A 20,983-nucleotide genomic window follows, 5' to 3' on the forward strand; every position below is an offset into this window, starting at 1 on the left:
TAGAACATAGGAGCAGGAGTAAGCCATTCAGCCCATCAAGCCTACTCCACCATTCAAATGATCATCCACTTCAATGCCTTTTTCCCCACACCATCCTCGTATCCATTTATATCATTTGTATTTAGAAATCTGTCAATCGCTGCTTTAAACATACTCAGTGACTGAGCTTCCACAGCCATCTGGGGTAGAGAATTCCAAAGATTCAACAAATTTCTCCTCATCTCTGTCCTAAGTGGCTTCCCCCTTATTTTGAAATTGTGTCCCCTGGTGTTAGACTCCCCTATCGGGAAACATCTTACCTGCATCTACCCTATCTATCTCGTTAAGTATTTTGTAGGTTTCAATGAGATCACCTCTCATTCTTCGAAACTCTGGAGAATACAGGCCCAGTTTCCCCAATCTCTCTTCATAGTCTTGCCATCCTGGGAACAAGTCTGGTGAACCTTCATTGCACGCCCTCTCTGACAATAATATCCTTCCTAAGGTTAAGGGGACCAAAACTGCACACAGTACTCCAAGTGCAGTCTAACCAAGGTTCTGTACAAGTGAAGCTAGACTTCACTACTCCTGTACTCAAATCCTCTTGCAAGAAAGGCTAACATACCATTTGCCTTCTTAATTGCTTGCTGCACCTGCATGTTAGCTGTCAGTGACTTATTGACAAGGACACCCAGGTCCCTTTGTACATCTGCACTTTCTAATCTCTTACCATTAAAGAAAAACTCTGCACACCTATTCCTCCTACCAAAGTGGATAACCTCACATTTTTCCACATGATATTCCATCTGCCAGGTTCTTTGCCATTCACTAAGTCTGTCCAAATCCGCTTGAAGCCGCTTTGCATCTTCCTCACAACACACATTCCCACCTAATTTTGTGTCATCGGCAATCTTGGAAATACTACATTTGGTCCCCACATCCAGATCAACGATATGTATTGTGAACACCTGAGCCTGTTCCACAATTCAATGAGATCATGGCTGATCTGCAATCTAACTCCAAATACCTGCCTTTGCCCCACATCCCTTGATACCTTTGGCTAACAAAAATCTATCAATTTCAGTTTTAAAATTGACATTTGAGCATTGGTGGCATCAATTGTTGTTTACGGACATCAAATTCAAACTGCTATCACCTTTTGCTTGAATAAGTGTTTCCTAATTTCACTCCTGAAATGTCTGGCTCTATTTTTGTTTGACTATGACCCCTAGTCCTATACTCCCCAACTAGCAGAAATATGTTCTCCCAATCTATCCTATCTGTTCCCCTTAATATCTTGAAAACTTCAATCAAATCACACCATAACCTTCAATCGAGTAGGAATTTCTAATATTCTCCCTCCTCTTGCTTGGAGGTTCTTCACTTCTTTGGCGCTTCCTCACAGCAATGTTGCGAAGACTGAGAAATCATCAGAATGGGGAGATCAAACCCCATCCCCATCAACACCAACGCATCATGCACTGGTAATCCAGTAGGATTGTCAATTTTAAAACTGAAATTGTTAGATTTCACTATGCCAAAGAAAATTTTAATAATGACCGGATTCTTATTTCTGAATAATAATACTACTTTCCTTTCTCTATCAAATTCATGTTTTCTGTCATATTTTGCACCTTATTAGATAAAACTTACATCTAGCCTTTAGCATTACCCATGTCCTCACCAATCTACCTGCCGCAGATGCATCTGTCCATGACAGTACAGGAGTGACCACCGCACAGTTCTTGTGGAGACGACGTCCTGCCTTCAGATTGATTTACCCTCCATTGTGTTGTTTGGCACTACCACCGTGCTAAATGGGATAGATTTCGAACAGATCTAGCAATGCAAAACTGGGAATCCATGAGGCGCTGTGGGCCATCAGCAGCAGCAGAATTGTATTCAACCACAATCTGTAACCTCATGGCCCCGTATATCCCCCATTCTACCACTGCCATCAAGCCAGGAGACCAACCCTGGTTCAACGAAGAGTGCAGGAGGGCATGCCAGGAGCAGCACCAGACATATCTCAAAATGAGGTGTCAACCTGGTGAAGCTACAACACAGGACTATTTACGTGCCAAACTGCGTAAGCAGCATGCGGAAGACAGAGCTAAGCCATCCCATAACCAACGGATCAGATCGAAGCTCTACAGTCCTGCCACATCCAGCCATGAATGGTGGTGGACTATTAAACAACTAACTGGAGGAGGTGGCTTCAAAAATATCCCCATCCTCAATAATGGGGGAGCCCAGCACATCAGTGCGAAAGATAAGGCTGAAGCATCTGCAACAATCTTCAGCCAGAAGTGCCGAGCTGATGATCAATCTCAGCCTCCATCTGAAGTCCCCAGCATCACAGATGCCAGACTTCAGCCAATTCGATTCACTCCACGTGATATAAAGAAATGACTGAAGGCACTGGATACTACAAAGGCTATGAGCCCGGATAACATTCCGGCAATAGTACTGAACATCTGTGCTCCAGAACTTGCCGCACCCTGAGCCAAGCTGTTCCAGTACAGCTACAACACTGGCATCTACCCTGCAATGTGGAAAATTGCCCAGGTACGTCCTGTACACAAAAAGCAGGACAAGTCCAACCCGGCCAATTACCGCCCCATCAGCCTGCTTTCAATCATCAGTAAAGTGATGGAAGGTGTCATCAACAATGCCATCAAGCAGCACTTGCTTAGCAATAACCTGCTCAGTGACACTCAGTTTGGGTTCCGCCAGGGCCACTCAGCACCCGACCTCATTTCAGCCGTGGTTCAAAAGAGCCGAACTCAAGAGGTGCAGTGAGAGTGACTGCCCTTGACATCAAGGCATCAAGGAACCCTATCAAAACTGAAGTCACTGGGAATCAGGGGGAAAACTCTCCACAGGCTGGAGTCATACCTAGCGCAAAGAAAGATGGTTGTGGTGTTGGCGGTCAATCATTTGAGCACCAGGACATCACTGTAGGAGTTCCTCAGGGTAGAGTCCTAGCCCCAATCATCTTCAGCTGCTTCATCAATGACCTTCCTCCATTCATAAGGTCAAATGTGTGGATGTTCGCTGATGATTGCACCAGCACCATTTTCAACTCCTCAGATTCTGAAGCAGTCCATGTAGAAATGCAGCAAGACCTGGACAATATCCAGGCTTGGGCTAATAATTGGCAAGTAACATTTGCACCATACGAGTACCAGGCAATGACCATCTCCAACAAGAGAGAATCTAACCATCTCCCCTTGACATTCAATGGCATCACCATCGCTGAATTCCCCAATATCAACATCCTAGGGGCTTCCATTGACCAGAAACTGAACTGGAGTAGCCATATTAATACTGTGGCTACAAGAGCAGGTCAGAGACTAGGAATCCTGCAGCAAGTAACTCACTTCCTGACTCCCCAAAGCCAGACCGCCATCTACAAGGCACAAGTCAGGAGTGTGAGGGAATACTCTCCACTTGCCTGGATGGGTGCAGCTCCAACAACACTCAAGAAGCTCCACACCATCCAGGACAAAGCAGCCCGCTTGGTTGGCATCCCATCCACAAACATTCACAACCTCCACCACCAACGCTCAGTGGCAGCAGTGTGTACCATCTACAAGACGCACCAAGGCTCCTTAGACAGCACCTTCCAAACCCGCGACCTCTAACAACTGGAAGGACTAGGACAGCAAGTGCATGGGAACACCACCACCTGCAAGTTCCCATCCAAGTCACACACCATCCTGACTTGGAACTATATCGCCGTTCCTTCACTGTCACTGGGTCAAAATCCTGGAACTCCCTTCCTAAAAGCACAGTGGGTGTACTTACCCCACATGGACTGCAGCGGTTCAAGAAACCAACTCACCACCACCTTCTCAATTCACTCCAAGTGATATAAAGAAATGACTGAAGGCACTGGATACTACAAAGGCTATGAGCCCGGATAACATTCCGGCAATAGTACTGAACATCTGTGCTCCAGAACTTGCCGCACCCTGAGCCAAGCTGTTCCAGTACAGCTACAACACTGGCATCTACCCTGCAATGTGGAAAATTGCCCAGGTACGTCCTGTACACAAAAAGCAGGACAAGTCCAACCCGGCCAAAAGGTCAATTAGGGATGGGCAATAAATGCTGGCCTGGCCAGCGACACCCACATCCCATGAATGAATTTAAAAAAATGTCTCTGACAGTCTGATTACATCCACATTTTCATTATACACACGAACTTCAAGTTCTAGTACCTTGTACTACTTTTAACAGTAAGGAAATACTTAAGGAAAAGTGATATTGCAAAAGTATATAATATTTATTTTAAAAATAAAGGCTAATTTCTTATCTATTTGTAGTGCTGTCATTCAGCTTTTGGAAAACTGCTGTTCCATCTGAAAGACCGGACATATCTTCCAATATTTCAACTGGTATGTCAGATCTCTACAGTGAGAGAAAGTTTGCCTACATTTACATTAAATGATTTTTCGAAAGACATTGGTAATTTATATATCAGGATAACCACCAGTATGAAATGAAACAGCAACAGTTAATTAACTTCTTCCTCTAAAAGTCTGTACAAATATATATATATATTATTGAGAGAGAGAGAGAGAGAGAGAGAATGTAGCTGGTGTTGGATGTTTTAAAGTGATACGCCACATGTTGTTGTGATGCACAATGATACAATTGTGATGTTTAATCAACATTACTTTCAATATGCTTGGTTTTAGTATTTAAAGCTTACCTTGAAATTTAAGCTGGAAACAACCACCTCTCCATTTGGGGTAATAACTGGAACATTTTCACATACAATTCCCACATCAACATCGATAACTTGTCCTGACAGGTAAAATAAAACAATGAAAGAATTGATCAAAATGAATTTTATCAAAATAGAAATATCATGGTCGAAAACCATGCAGGCCACTATGTTTGTGTCTGATGAAAGGTCATTGATCATGCTTGACTTGGCTTCAAAGCCCAATGTAGTGAAGTATTTCATAGCCATAAAATTCCTTACTTGAAAAAAAAAATCCTGCTAATTAATACCCCTTTGTTCTTCCAGTACTAATTCAATTTGCTGCCCCCTGGTTACCAATTTACCAACCAATTAAATAATCTTTCACTATTTTCTTAAACATTTCATACTTTTGTGAACACTACTACAATTCCTCTACCTCCTTCTCTCCAGTGCTTATGGCCCTTCTCGTTTTCAAAATACCTCCCACCGTAGCTATGTTTTTATTCACTCGCATCATAATTGCGAATCTACATTCTCCCCTTTCCATGGCTCTGATAAAGGCATATATGATGTGGTGCCCAAAACTGTGCACAGTATTACAAATACTACCTAACCAAAGCCTTCTACAGATTCCTCACAATTTCCTTGCTTTTGTATTAAATTCTTCTATATATATAAAATCCCCCCCCCCCCACCAAAGATCCAATTTGTCCTTATTATGTCAGCTTTCAATGACACTCCCACTTTTAAAGATCAGTTTGTAATCTATCACTGTTCCTCGATTACATTGAAAATTTAATAAGCTCTGTTCTTTTTCCCAAAATGCATCTCTTCATGTTTATCTGTTAAACGATATTTGCTGCTTTAGGGCTGGGCGCCTTGTCATCTTGCAAATTTTGGATACGAATCTACACTGCAATTGAATACTGGGGGCAAAGCTGTCTTCAGTTTACATATTATATGGAGGGAGATCAGGGCAGGGGTAAGCCCTGTATATGCTAATATTTCAACAACAAAAAAACTGAAGCTTCAATTTTCTAGACATCCACCTCCAAATCATTACAATATGTTTCACTAAATACTAACAGAATGATGACATTTGCTTCCAGTGGTTTTACAATTGCTCAAATCTCCCATCTCAACACCAGAAATTGTGAAATCTTTTGGATCTAGCTAAGTGAATAAGACATCATTATCCAACATTGTTCTTTTTGCAATAAAAAAAAAGCATTGCTGCTTAAAATCGTACCAATACGTTCTGCATTCTCCAATTCCCAATAAGAAACAGCACCAGAGATCCACTAACTGTACAAATAAGACCTCCAAAAAAGATTCATTTTTTAATGACGAATCTATAGAATTTTTGTTCAAAGGAAATGTTGTTCAGCAAGTTAGTAACCTTATATACTTATGAGGATTCAATAATTTCTCTGAAAAGGAAATGGTTCGTAAATTATTCTATGTCATCAGTCTGTACAAGGTTAAAGTTTTCAATTCCCAGTCTCATTAACCAGAAACTGAACTAGACCAGCCACATAAATGCTGTGGCTACAAGAGCAGGTCTGCAGCGAGTAACTCACCTCCTGACTTCCCAGTGCCTGTCCACCATCTACAAGACACAAGTCAGGAGTGTGATGGAATACTCCCCACTTGCCTGGATGGGTGCAGCTCCAACAACACTCAAAAAGCTCCACACCATCCAGGACAAAGCAGCCCATTGGATTGGCACCCCATCCACCAACTTCAACATTCACTCCCTCCACCACCGACGCACAGTGGCAGCAGTGTGTACCAACTACAAGGTGCACTGTAGCAACGTACCAAGGCTTTTTTGACAGCCCCTTCAAAACCCGTGACCTCTACCAACGAGGAGGACAAGGGCGGCAGGTGCATGGGAATACCACCACCTGCAAGTTCCCCTCCAAGCCACACACCATTCTGACTTGTAACTGTATCACTGCTCCTTCGCTATCGCTGGGTTAAAATTCTGGAACTCCCTTCCTAGCAACACTATTGGTGTGCCTCTGCCCCAATGACTGCAGCAGTTCGAGAAGGCAGCTCACCACCACTTTCTCAAGGGCAACTAGGGATGGGCAATAAATGCTGGCCTGGCCAGCAAGGCCCATGTCCCACGAACAAATAAAACAAAAAATCTGGCATACTCTTCCATACTCATTAGACTAGGTTGCCTGGCTTGACGGTAATGGTAGCGAGGGATATTCTGGGCCGTGAAGTTACAGATTGGAATGCAAGTCTGCTGCTGCTGGTCCAAAGTGCCTCACAGATGCCCAGATTTGAGCTGCTAGATCTGTTCTGAATCTATCCATTTAGCATGTGCCACACAACATGAGAGGGTGCCCTCAGTGTGACTACAGTGGTCGCTCGTTAGATCACACAGAATCACAGAATGATGTAGCACAGACCATTCACTCCTTCATGCTTGTGCTAGCTCTCTGCAAGAGCAATATACAGTTAGACCCACTTCCTTGCTCTTCCTCCGTAGTCCAGCAAATACTTCCCCTTCAATTATTTATCCAATTCCCTTTCTAAAATTGCTACTGAATTTGTTTCCAACACCCTTTTTTCAGATCATCATTATTCACTGCGTAACATTTTTTTCCTCATGTCACCTCAGGTCCTTTTGCAAATTGCCTTAAATCTGTGCCCTCTGGTTACTGGCTTTCTGCCATGGGAAACAGTTTCTCCTTATTTACTTTGTCAAAATCTTCAAGATTTTCCATAACTTTACCAATTCTGCCCTTAACCTTCTCTGCTCTAATTAGAACAGCCCCAATTTCTCTAGTCTCTCCACGTAACTGAAGTCTTCCATCCCTGGTACCATTATAGTAAGTCTCCTCTACACTGTCTCTAAGGCCTTGACATTCTAAAGTGTGGTGATCAGAATTGGTCATAATACTCCAGCTGGGTTTTAACTAGTGTTTTATAAAGGTTGAGCGTAACTCCCTTGCTTTTGTACTGTATGCTTCTATTTATAAAGCCAAAGATCCTGTAAGCCTTTTGAACAACTTTTTATACTTGGCCTGCCACCTTCAAAGACTTGTGTATGTATACCCCAGGTCTCTGTTCTTGCACGCCCTTCAAAATTGTACCGTTTAGTTTATGTCACCTTTCCTCATTCTTCCTACCAAACTGCATCACTTCACATTTTCCTGCATTAAATATCATCTACAATGAGTCTGCCCATTTCACCTCCTGAAACCTACTACAATCCTCCTCACTGTTTCCTACATTTCAGAATTTTATCATTGGCAAACTAAGTCTCAGTTATTAATATATCTCAAGAGCAATGGCCAACACTGACCCCTAAGGGACACCACTGCACACTCATTAGTCTGAAAACAACTGTTCACCACTACTCTCTGCTTCCTGCCCTTTAGCCAATTTTGTATCCAAGCAGCTCTTTAATCTTGCTAACACGTCATGTGGTATTTTATCAAACGCCTTTTGAAAGTCCATATATACATCAACCGCATTACCATCATCAATCCTCTCCATTACTTTATCAAAGAACTCAATTAAAATAATCAAACACAATTTGTCTTTAACACATCTGCGCTGACTTTCAATTATTAGTCCATACTTTTCCAAATGCCAAATAATTTTGTCCCAGATTATTGGCTCAAAGTTTCCCCACCACTGACTTTAGGCTGACTAGCCTGTAATTATAGGGTTTATCCATCTCCCCTTTATTTTTTTTTAAAAACAGTGGAAGATTATTTCCATTGGTTCACTCCACATGTAGCAGGGAAGTGGACCAGTGCACTGGACACAGCAAACATCCCAGTTAATGGGCAGAAGACATAGGTATCAGAGCTTGTCATTCACTGAACCAAGCTGCTTCAGTGCAGCCATGATAATCGCATCTACCTGCAAGATAACTATAACACAGCCATGTACAGCCTGATTGTCAACTCCCTCCCAATCAACAGCTGAGTGAAATAACATAAAATACTGAAATACTCAGCAAGTCAGGCAGCATCTGGAGAGGGAAGCAAAGTTAATGTTTCATCAGAATGCTGCCTAATTTTCTAATTATTTCTAGCTTTTAATATCAGATTTCCAGCATCTGCAAGATCTTGTTTCGAATCGGAAGAGTGAGAGTAGAAATCAGCATTAGTGCCATCAGGCAACAGCTGCACATAGCTGAGCTGTTCACCAATGCTAACTTCGAGTTGACTCATGAGCCCCTCCAAAAAATGTGAGCCCATGAAAGAGCATGGCATCATGCAAGATCATGGAGGGTGCTGTAGCTGTTTTCCTGAATTTAAATTTGACAAATCCACAGCATTGACTACTTTACTTGAGCTGCAAGGGTGGCTTAGTGAGGTGCATTTCATTCAACGAGAGCGGATGAGGGTGACATCATTGTAAGTGACATCATGAGTAAAACTCATAGATTAGTAAGATGATGCTGAGAATATCATCGAGTGGCTTGGTTCATATGCAGGATGACATCACGGGTCGATCAAAAACTGGAAATACCCACACCATTGTTAACTGCTCCATCAAACTAAACATTCTGGTGGAGAGCTGAACGGTGACTGATGTGGCATTCTGTGTGGGTGACGGATTGTTAACAGGCTTATTGGATAGAAGGTGTGGTGGTGGAGGGTAACCTTCTACATTACAAAGTGAGCAGTGAAATTGTCAGCCTTCTGGATTTTGTCTAGTCCAATGATATTGCTTGTTGCACATGCATCAGAATTTCCAAGAAATCAACATGATTCAGGTCTCAACACTCCCTTTAGAACTGGATCATAATATCTCCCTCCATCGTTCTGTGCTCCACTCCCAACCCACTCCTCTGACCATACTCTGGATTTTCTTTCCCCCCCCCGCCACTGATGTTCTCTCGCTATCTCCACCAATTCACACCCTTCCCCCACCAATCTCGTGTATCTATCCCTCCTCCCTGATCTCCTCTCTCCCCCTCTAACAACAATGTGCATTTATGTGGCGCCTTTAAAAGGTAGTAAAACATCCCAAGGTACTTCATAGGAGCATTATCAAACAAAATTTAACATGCAAACCAAATAAGAGCATATTAGGATAGGTGACCACAAATTTGGTCAAAGACATAAGTTTTAAAGGGTACCTTAAAGAAGCAGAGAGAGGAAGAGAGGCAGAAGATTAGGGAGGGAATTCCAGAGTGAAGGGCCTTGGCAGCTGAAGGCACAGCCACTATTGGGAAGTGAATAAAACCGGGGATGCGGAAGAGGAGGAGCACAAAAATCTCGGAGGGTTGTAGGGCTAGAGGAGATTAGAGATAGGGAGGGGTAGGGTCATGGAGGGATTTGAAAACAAGGATGAGAATTTTAAAATCAAGACTTTGCTTAACCAGAAGCAAATGTAGGTCAGACAGCACAGGGTAAACGAGTCTTGGTGCACGTTAGGACACAGGTAGGAGAGTTTTGGATGATCTCACGTTATGAAGGGTATAGAGTTGGAATAGAGATAAGAAAAGACATGGATGAGGATTTCAACAGCAGCTAAGCAGAGATAGGGGTGGAATCGGACAATGTTACGGAGGTGGAAATAAGTAATGTTAGTGATAGCGAGGATATGCAGTCTGAAGCTCATTATATGGTCAAGCACAACACAGAAGTTGTGAACAGTCAGGTTCAGCTTCAGACAGTTGCCAGGGAGAGGGATGGAGTCGATGGCTAGAGAAAAGCATTTGTGACGGGGACAATGGCTTCGGTTTTCCCGATATTTAGTTGGAGGCCATTTCTGTTCATCCAGTACTAGACACAGTCTGACAATTTAGAGACAGTGAAGAGTTAGAGCTAGATATCATCAGCATACATATGGAAACTAATGCTGTGTTTTCAGATGATGTCATCGTGGGGCAGCATGCAAATGAGAAATAGGAGGAGGCCAAGGATAGATCCTTGGATGTCACCAGAGGTAATGGTGTGGAGGTAGGAAGAGAAGCCATTGCTGGTGATTCTCTGGCTATGATTAGATAGATAAGAATTAAACCAGGGGAGAGCGGTCCCACCCAGCTGGACAATGGTGGAGGAGGATGGGATTGGCCAGCCGTGTCAAAGAATGCAGGCAGGTTGAGAAGGACAAGGAAGGACAGTTTACTTTTGTCATTCTCACATAGAATGCCATTTGTGACTTTAATAGCCATTTCGGGACTGTGGTGGGGCGGAAACCTAACTGGGGATTGAAAATGAAGATGGAGTCCGGAAAAGATGGGCACAGATATGGGAGGTGATTGCATGTTCATGGACTTTGGAGAGGAAAGGGAATTTGAAGATGGGCAGCAGCATGTAAGGATAGAGGGGTCAAGGGAAATGTTCCATTCTAAGCTGAGCAGTTGTGTGACTGCGCAACAACTTAAAAGTCCCCGTGTAGTCCCGCACATGCTTTTTGAGGAGATGACAACAGCAGATTTGAAGGAACCGAACAGTTTCGGAGAGTGTACCATTAACAATATCAGTTAATATGAGAGCCTGAAAGAGAAGTTGGGTGGTCAGCAGTTTAGTGGGAAAAGGCTCAAGTGAGCAGGAGATGGATCTCATGGACAAGATAAGCTCAGAGACAGCATGAGGGGAAACAGGAGAGAAACTAGACAAAAATGCAAGTAAGGTTAGGGCTGTAGAGGAAATTTGGTCCGGTGGACTAGGAGAAGACAGAGAAGCGGCAGAGGCAGCTTATCGGATGGTCTCAATCTTAGTGAAGTCAGTGAGCTCCTTGCACTTGTTGTTAGAGGTGATGATGGAAGAGACAGAGAAGAGGAGTTTAAGACGACAGTTTGCAGTAAAGAAATGAAGCCGGAGATTACCTATGCATTCCAAGATGATCCTGGAATAGTTAGTAGTTTTGACAGATGAGAGCAGGACTTGATAGTGCTTTATGTGATCCTGTTAGATTTGAGAATGAATGGCTAAATCAGTTGTTCACCATCTTGGTTCAAGTTCCCATCCCTTGTACTTAAGGGAGCGAAGATGGGGGTTGTATCAGGGGGAAAGGGCCAAGGTTAGAGGCAGTATTAGTTTTAATGGGGACGAGGGCACCAAAGGTGGAGGTGAAGGTGTGGTTGAGCAGATCAGTAGCTGTGAAATGTCGTGGTGAATGGCTTGCCAAAGGCTGGACAGTTGGGATTTTGAAAGTGCAGTTGTAAGTGAATTGGGAGGGAGTTTATTCCAGGGCAAACACAGGAGGAAGTAGGGCTGGGAAGGGGATAGTGGATGTGGGAGCAATTCCAGTAAGTGATCTCCTTTCTCTCCAGCCCTGACATCCTCTCCCCACCATCCCCGATTTCCTGACCTTCTCCAGCAAGCTGATAGAAAACGGCTGGCAACAGGGAGGAAACATGCTTCATGCCATCGACTCCACTAGATGCATGTGGAGCTGTAATGTTGTATGTGTGCATGCACAACTCCGGTGGGGATGTGGGGTCAGAACAATGTTTGGGCTCATTCCCCAGATGTTGTGCCAGCAGTCACAGAGATTAGTTCACTGGAGCTAGCTGAATACTGAGACATGTACTGGAGGCAGCAGAGCCAAAATTCCAAGTCGTCATTGAACAGCAAACTATGAGTAACAGTTGCAGAAAATACATCCCGATTATCAAAGACCATTTAAGAGTTACATATTTGAATTCTAATATTTGCAGATTTTAAATTACTAACAGAACTAAAATCTAATGTTTTATTTGAACGTTATGGTCATTTACAATTGATTACCTTTTTGTTCCAAAGGACCTTCACTGTGTAATCCATGTTTAGTTACTTTGTTGCAGTCAGTTTCAATTTCCTGATTGATTGTGGACCTCTTATATATCCCCCTCTGAACTTCATCAAAAACAGAAAACAAGTTGTGTACTCGAGCTGTGTAGCCTGCCAATTCAGTGATCTACCAAATTAAAAAAAGAGAAAAGAATCAACATTGCTACTTTCTGATTTAGATATAAAATTGTAAACTTTTTAAATACAGCTTATGATTTACTGAACCCTGTGTTCTTTGTTTCTGGATTCACAGGGGAAGAAATTCATTTGCATAGTGCCACCTCTAGCAGCATTATGCAGACTTATGTCAACTCCCTAGGGGCAGGCAGCACCACCACCGGCCACTGTCTGCATAGCCCTCACAGCCCCTGGGGAATCAGTGCCGTGAACAAATTTCTCAGCCACAATTTTCATGTTGAGACCAACAGTGGGCTGCCCATTCTGCATATGGAGAAGGGGGCCATGGAGCTAGCTGGTTCACAAGATGGCCGGAGCATCGGAGAGAGGCAGGGGCACCTTCCCAAGACTGTGAATAAGGTCGCTATGCTGCTCATCAGGAATCTGGTGCTCTCAGGTGCCTACATCGTAGGGCGTGTGCAATGGTGTGAGGGAAGGCCCTTGATCCTTACATGTCTCTGTTCTCTCATGCAGGTCAAATGGTGCCAAATCAGAGAGCCCGCCACCACTGAGGGGGAGGCAGGAGCCTCAGAGGGTTCAGCAGCACCTCGTGCTACTGCATCCTCCACCAGTGCTCAAGAAAAGATCGAGGCTGGAGGCAATACAACATGGTATGAGGGGTCAAGTCTGAAACCTCACCAGATCGGCTCTGCGCAAACGTTCAATAGCCAATGCATCCTTAAGGAATGAAGGTGACAACATGGCTGCATAAACATTAGTTTTTATTGGTTAAGGTACAAGTGGCAGTAAGGATCAAAGGAAACGAGAATGTATAAGGGCATCACAAGCCTGCATTGCGTGTACCTCATGACCACTCTCCTGTTGCCCTTAGTGTCCTTCATCTGGCCTGGCTTAACAATTTTCCCGCTTCACATCCTCATCACCCGAGGAGACATTCCACTCCTCACTTTCCTCATTACTCATGGGCTCCCCCCTCTGCAGGTCCAGGTTGTGCAGTGCACAGATTACCACACTATGTGAGACCCTCGCCGGGGCATAGTGAAGGGCTCCACAAGGCTGATCTAGGCACCTGAATCTTATCTTGAGCAAACCAATGGCCTGCTCAATTATAGCTCAGACTGTCCCACTGCAAGTGCTGCATCTCTTCTCTGCATCTGTGCGTGGGCTCCTCACAGGCATCAGTAGCCATGTCCTCAGTGGGTAGCCCTGGTATCCAAGGATCGATCCCTGAAGGCACGCAAAAGGCAGGAAAAGTTCAGGGACCTGGGACGGCCTCAAAATGCAGGCATTGTGGCAAGTTCCCAGGAAGCGTATGCAAACCTCAGGATCAGTTTACAATGGTTTCAGACCAGCTGTACATTGAGGGAGCATTGATGAAGGCCGCTGGCTGGTGTTCCAGAGTCTTGATTGGCAAAATCTGTGCAATTGATGATACCCTGCACCTGGGGGAATCCAACAATAACCCCAAACGCGATGGTCCCCTCACCCCTCACCTTGAGAGCTGGGATCTGTACAGAAGCGCACATAGAACCCAGCCCTCCTGAAAAGGGCATTGGTGACCTCCTTGATGCACCAATGGGCCGTTGACTGTGAGATCCCACACAGGTCCCCTGTGAATCCCTGGAACGATCCAGTGACGTAGACGTCAGTACCATGGTGACCTTCAGGGCCACTAGTATTGGATTCCCACCAAGTCCCCTAGCGCGCAGATCATCCTACACCAAAGCACACAGGTCTATAGCAGACTCCCTGGAGAGGCAGAGTCTTCGTTGGCACTGCCTCTCAGACATATGCAGGTAGTTGAGCCTTGACCTGCAGACCCTGTCTGACGGGTACCTCCTTCTGCAAGCAGCAGCTCCCTCTCTCTATCCTACACCCTTCTCCAGGGTCTAGAGGCCGCTGCTGACCCTCCTGTGGGATCGCAGATCGTTGCGGTGCCGCTGCAGATGCCTGGCCCTCCCTCCCACTCTGCTGCAGCTCATCTTCAATGGGGTTCCCGAAGCCTGAATAAACGAGGCCTATGATAGATGGCCTGTCCCTGAAAACCAGTTCTTTCCTGCCAGCAGCCCCCTTTCGTTGCCCCCAGTTGTGATATTTGCTCTGGTATCACTTGCCCATTGCCCTCCTTTTAATGGACCCCTGCAGCTCAACCAACCTTCTCCTCACTCTTAATGCATTATACGCACAGCCCTCCCTTCGAAACCTTGCCAGGCCCTCGATGGTTGCCCTCCCAATGGTCTCCCCTTAGCAGGCAGCCATGCTCACCTGCCTCCATGTCGCCTCCTTAAAACAGGCAAGCCTCTGAGCACCGCAAGACCCATAGGCCATTTATAAAATTTAATCCAGACCATAAAACGGCTTTCAATTGGCCTCTAAAATATCTTAATCACCTGCTTGCCGCGTCGCCACCAGACCTCCATGTTTGCCACCAAGGACAAAATCAGGATGGGACCTCACGATATCAGACTTCCTGTCCAACGTGTCCCATCCCAATTGTATGTACCCCCACACTTCCGTTCCCTTAAAATTCAGCCCCTAATCTCGTAAAACCTCCCAAGGCGCTATGTAAATGCAACACGGGAGGAATACAACACTTTAGACAGGAAACTGCTAATTCTAATTAAATGGTGAACATCCAGGTAAATAACTCAGAACAAACATTAAAACCCTATTTACATTAATTGTTCTAATTAAATAGTGATACCACAGCTTGTCTTTAAAAAGCAATCTGTACTGAGCATTCCATGCACAATTAATGAATTTTTTTCCTCAGAGGTATAATCGTCTTCTATCCTGGATAGAAAGTCAAAGAAATTAGGCACACCTGAGATTCTGTGGAAGCATCAAAGTAACACAGCAATGATGACTTGAGAAGATGAGCCCTCGTGGAGAAAAAGGCAATTAGCCTATTGACAGCGCAGCATATTGGTGAAAGTTCCTTTTCAAGATTAGGAGTTTTGGAACAAAAAAGTGCTTTATATAAACAGGTGATAAATAATATTCCAATAACCTTCACAACGCCTCACTTAATTCATTTAATACATCCATAAGAAAGATGGGTGACCAAAATTATACTCAGTATTAGGGCTCTAAGAGGTGAGAATAGCTCAAGCAGTAAAGGCTATTTTCATTCAAAGTGATTCCTGACAACGCAGCCGGCCACTGACGTCATCAGGCTGCGCCAAGGCGCGCACATGCGCAGTCGGTCTCCTGCTCTCTGCGCGTGCGCTGCGTTCCGACTTTCCAGGACTGGTTAGCGCATGCGCTGATGACGTCATTGCGTGACGTGTGCATCTTCGGGCAAAGCGCCTGGTCGGCCTCTATGCACGTGCTTTACGCGTACAGCAATGCAACGCTAACGGGTATTCACCCACGCGTCAAGCTCCACTCTCCACCCCCCTCCCTCCCCCCCACCACTGCTACACCCCCTCACTGCTCTTTCCGTCCGCTCCGCTCTTTCGGCTGCTCCACACCCACCACCCCCCACCTCGCTGCTCTCTCCGGCCGCTCCGCTCCCCCCCTCGCTGCACTCTCCGGCCGCTCCGCTCCCCCCCTCGCTGCTCTCTCCGGCCGCTCCGCCCACCCCCCCCACCCCCGTCTCGATCGCGCTCTCCGGCCCGCCATTGTGTGCTGCCATGTGTTTAGGTTAGGTTGCCTTAGTGTGATTATTTGAGCAGCGCCATCTTTAGTCCTGGCAGCTGCCTGAAGTTGCAGACTGTGACGTTTTAGTGGCACATGTGCCACTGCAGCGCCACCTAGTGGTAGTGTTGTCAGCAAACGCAGCCATTTTCATTAGAGAAACAAAGGCTTAGAGAAAGTATGATAAAAAGTGTTTAAAATTATGAATGGATTAGCTACTATGCATTTTGATAAGCTATTTAAGATGTATAGTAATGGTTGGACTTGGTGGTCATGCATACAAAATCCTGAGGAAAAGATTTTTTGTTAATGTTTCTTTCACAGTGGATATTTGTCCCTGTAATAAACTACTGAAGCATGCAATGAGCTATACAAGTTTATGCGAGAGGCAGGCATTTCCAGTTCTAAAAGGCATGTTGTGGGTTCTTTGAGATAAGTAGCATTTATGGATTACCATGATTATTTGGAGCTTTGTTTGATAGAATTTACCTTTTTTTTTAAATTTGCCTTTTTTTTCCCCTTATCAGGTTGCAGAACTAGGGGTGTGGGCCAAGGTGCAAATGGCTTGCCAGTATTTGGATGAGGTGGGTTGGATGGACTGGATGATCCCGCACAATCCTTTTTGTATGTTTGCAGAGGCTAGTATAGGAGGAGTGAAAATTTTCATGCTGCTGTAAGTACAGTCCCCATCACCTACCCCATTCTCACTTATCCCATACAGCAGCCTATAACAAGCAAAGTGCGCTAATCATTTGCCATGACCATCGGGTTTAAATTAGGGAAGGTGTCGCTTAAACTATAATAAACATGACGACTATTTTGAGCAATTCAAACAGTTCTTCATATTTCTTTGAATTTTTATTAACTGTCATTCAAGTCCCTCTGCCTTCAGGTGAAACAACAACTTGCTTTTATAGTTCCTTTAACATAGTAAATCGTCCCAAGGAGCTTCAAATAAGTGATAAACAAAATTTGACACCGAGCCACATAAAGACATATTAGGACTGGTCAAAAAGATAGGTTTTAAGGAATACCTTAAAGAAGAAAAGAGATAGACCAGTGGATAGGTTTAGGGAGGGAATTCCAGAGCTTACAGATTCAGCGGCTCAAAGTACAGCTGCCAATGGTGAAGCGAAGAAAATTGGGGATGCTCAAGAGGCCAAAATTGGTGGAATGGAGATCTCATGGAGGGCTGGAGGAGGTGACAGAGATAGGAAGGGGCGAGGCCATGGAAGATTTTAAAACCAAGATGAGAATTTTAAAATCAAGGGTTGTTGGACTGGTATCCAATGTAGGCCAGTGAGCATAGGTGGGTAGGCAGGACAATGCGAATTAAGACACGGGCAGCAGGGTTTTGGATGATCTCAAGTTTATGGAGAGTAGAATGTGGGAGGCTGGTCAGAGTGCACTATAGTAGTAAAGTCTAGAGATAACAAAGGGAAAGACAAATAGAGTTTCAGCAGATGAGGTGAGGCAGTGGCAAAGACAGGGGATGTTATGGAGGTGGAAGTAGGCAGTCTTGGGGTGGAAAGGATATGGGGTGGGAAACTCAACTCAGGGCCAAATGACACCAAGGTTGTGAATAGTCTGATTTAGCCTCAGGCAGGGCCAGGGAGGTGGATGAAGTCAGTAGCTAGAGAATGGAGGCTGAAAGACAATGGCTTCAGTCCTCCCAACATTTACTGGAGGAAATTTCTATTCATCCAAAACTGGACAATAAGACAGCTGTATAATTCAGTCCATTCAGCTTTAAAGCAATACAGGTGAAAATTGCCAGACCATTATTTCTCTCTGTGTCCAGTATAGATCATTGCTGGAGCATTTAGACAGAGCAGGACGCAGAGAGATGGGGGATGAAGATTCCCTCCGTTCTCTTTTAACAAATTGTCCTACAAGTTAGCAGACTTATGTAAAAACAGGACCATGAAACTACAATGGGATTCCCTCTGTTTAACAAAAATCTTCATTACCAGCCATCGCGTATATCAGACGAATTGCTTCAGTACAATTGGGGACTGTACAAAACAGCAAAGTGAACTTCCCTCATTTGTTCCGGAGAAACTAGATCTCCTCGAAACACTGCTTTTCATACTAAAGTTCCATTTAAAAATTATGTAGACTGCACTACTGTTTTCTGTATTTAAAAAAATCATGAATAAAGCCACCTACATTAACTGTACTTCATTGTGAAAATAGACTGTAACTTTATTCATGCTCTTGTGGTGCATAATACCTCTTTGTATGAAGACATAATTCTTTCAATCGCATCAGCTCCAGCAGCCAACAGATTGCGCGCAGTGGTGAAAGCTTCAGTTCGTTCACTAACCAAACTTACTTGCTTGTGACCATCTTCTGACTCTTGAAAAAAAAAATACATATTATGTTATATTCCATGGAACATGATAGGCTGTTTTAATCATATCTGTTCTGAACATATATTTTCCCTGGTATTGAACATAGTAGCACTACAATTGTATGTTGAATCTAAATGCAGGACAATGTGGCTGTCGGATGAGCCATTTGGTTTTAAGCAGAGAACACTGGATTTGTTTTAATGCGTTACTTTTTGTGGTTTCTTGATATTTGTTGCAACTTATTAATTTTCAATTCATATACACTAAGGAACAAGATTTGCTTCCCATCAAAAACACACCAGTTTTTTCTGCAGCTCTACAGCATAGTGAGCTGTAATCCCCAGATATTTTACTTTTTTTTTAATCAGTTCAGGCATTGTGAGCATCTCTGGCTATGCCAGCATTTATTGCCCATCCCTAATTGTCCTTGAGAAGGTGATGGTGAGCTGTTTTCTTGAACAGCTGCAGTCCTGAGGGTGTAGGTACACCAACTGTACTGTTAGGAAGGGAGTTCCAGGATTTTGACCCAGCAACAGTGAAGGAACAGCAATATAGTTCCAAGTCAGGATGGTGTGTAACTTGGAGGGGAATTTGCAGGTGGTGGTGTTCCGATCCATCTGCTGCCCTTGTCCTTCTAGTTGGTAGAGGTCGTGGGTTTGGAAGGTGCTGTCGGCAGTGCATCTTGTAGATGGTACATACTGCTGCCACTGTGCGTCAGTGGTGGAGGCAGTGAATGTTGAAGGTTCTGGATGGGGTGCCAATCAAGTGGGCTGCTTTGGCCTGGATGGTGTGGAGCTTCTTATTTTGTTGGAGCTGCACACATCCAGGCAAGTGGAGAGTATTCCATCACACGCCTGACTTGTGCCTTGCAGATGGTGGACAGATATTGGAAAATCGGGAGGCAAATTACTTGCCACAGAATTCCCAGCCTATGCCCTGTACTTGTAGCCACAACATTTATGTGGCTGGTCCAGTTCAGTTTCTGGTCAATGGTGACCCCCAGGATGTTGATAGTGGGGGATTCAGTGATGGTAATGTCATTGAACATCAAGGGGAGATGGTTAGATTCTCTCTTGTTTGAGATGGTCATTGCTTGGCACTTGTGTGGCGCGAATGTTACTTGCCACTTATCAGCCCAAGCCTGGATATTGTCCAGGTCTTGCTGCTTATGCACATGGGCTTCTTCAGTACCTGAGGAGTCACAAATGGTGAACATTGTGCAATCAGCAAACATTCCAAATTCTGACCTTATGATGGAGGGAAGGTCATTGATGAAGCAGCTGAAGATGGTTGGGCCTGGAACACTACCCTGAGGAACTCCTGCAGAGATGTCCTGGCACTGAGATGATTGACCTCCAACAACCACAGCCATCTTCTTCGTGCTAGGTATGACTCCAACCAGTGGAGAATTTTCACCTTTGCTAGGGCTCGGTCAAATGCTGCCTTGAAGTCAAGGGCAGTCATTCTCACCTCACTTCTTGAGTTCAGCTCTTTTGTCCATGTTTGGACCAAGGTTGTAATGAGATCAGAAGCTGAGTGGCCCTGCCGGAACCCAAACTGAGTGTCAGTGAGCAGGTTATTGCTGAAGAAGTGCCACTTGATAGCACTGTCGACGACCCCTTCCATCAATTTTCTGATGATCGGGAGTAGACTGACAGGGCAGTAATTGGCTGGGTTGGATTGGTCTTACGTTTTGTGCACAGGACATACCTGGGCAATTTTCCACATTGCCGGGTAGATGCCAGTGCTGAGGTTGTATACTGGAACAGCTTGGCTAGGAGCGCAGCTTGTTCTGGAGCACAAGTCTTCAGTACTATTGCCAGAATGTTGCCAGGGCCCATAGCCTTTGCACTGTCCAGTGCCTTCAGTCGTTTCTTAATATCATGTGGAATGAATCGGATTGGCTGAAGACTAGCATCTGTGATGCTGGGGACCTCAGGAAGAGGCCGAGATGGATCTTCCACTCAGCACTTCTGGCTGAGGAGGGAATCTTGAGAAAAGTTAAGAGTATTTAACAGTTTTGAACTACACTGCAGATCCTGAACGAAAAGTTATTCTCCATACCAAGTACTACCAATAAATGCAAATCAATTTAAAGCACAATTACATGAAAATCAACATGTCATTAAATGTCACTGCAGTTGCCTCTACCAAAAATGTATCAAATTACCCTTCTGTTTTGTTGTACTATATTTGGCGATTCCAATTTAAACTGAAAACCACCGATGAAATAGTACCACAATGAAAAGCCCTCAAACTAGACATTATAAAACACCAGAAAAATGAAACACACTTTTGTTGATGACAAAACACTGGCTTTTCAAATAAAATTCTATGCTCCTTTGAGGCTGCAAAGCATTTCAGTTTTGCACCAATGGTAAACTGGTAAATTCCTG

The 20,983-nt window shown here is 44.4% G+C and overlaps 1 protein-coding gene across 4 annotated transcripts in view; it reads right to left on the reverse strand.

The window, feature by feature from the left end:
* Positions 1 to 20,983, reverse strand: part of LOC137384711 (ATP-binding cassette sub-family D member 2-like) — a 132,279-nt gene that overhangs the window by 53,470 nt on the left and 57,826 nt on the right. For all 4 annotated transcript variants that reach the window (XR_010977639.1, XM_068059019.1, XM_068059021.1 and 1 more), the window contains 3 exons: positions 18,467 to 18,591; positions 12,415 to 12,583; positions 4,700 to 4,794 (listed from right to left, as the gene is read on the reverse strand). Coding sequence is in view for 3 of the 4 variants with exons in the window: in XM_068059019.1 (XP_067915120.1) it covers positions 4,700 to 4,794; positions 12,415 to 12,583; positions 18,467 to 18,591 (389 nt within the window). In the remaining variant the exon portion in view is untranslated. The remainder of the gene's footprint in view (positions 1 to 4,699; positions 4,795 to 12,414; positions 12,584 to 18,466; positions 18,592 to 20,983) is intronic.

This window comes from Heterodontus francisci, chromosome 27, assembly GCF_036365525.1.
Source record: "Heterodontus francisci isolate sHetFra1 chromosome 27, sHetFra1.hap1, whole genome shotgun sequence".
NCBI classification, from domain to species: domain Eukaryota; kingdom Metazoa; phylum Chordata; class Chondrichthyes; order Heterodontiformes; family Heterodontidae; genus Heterodontus; species Heterodontus francisci.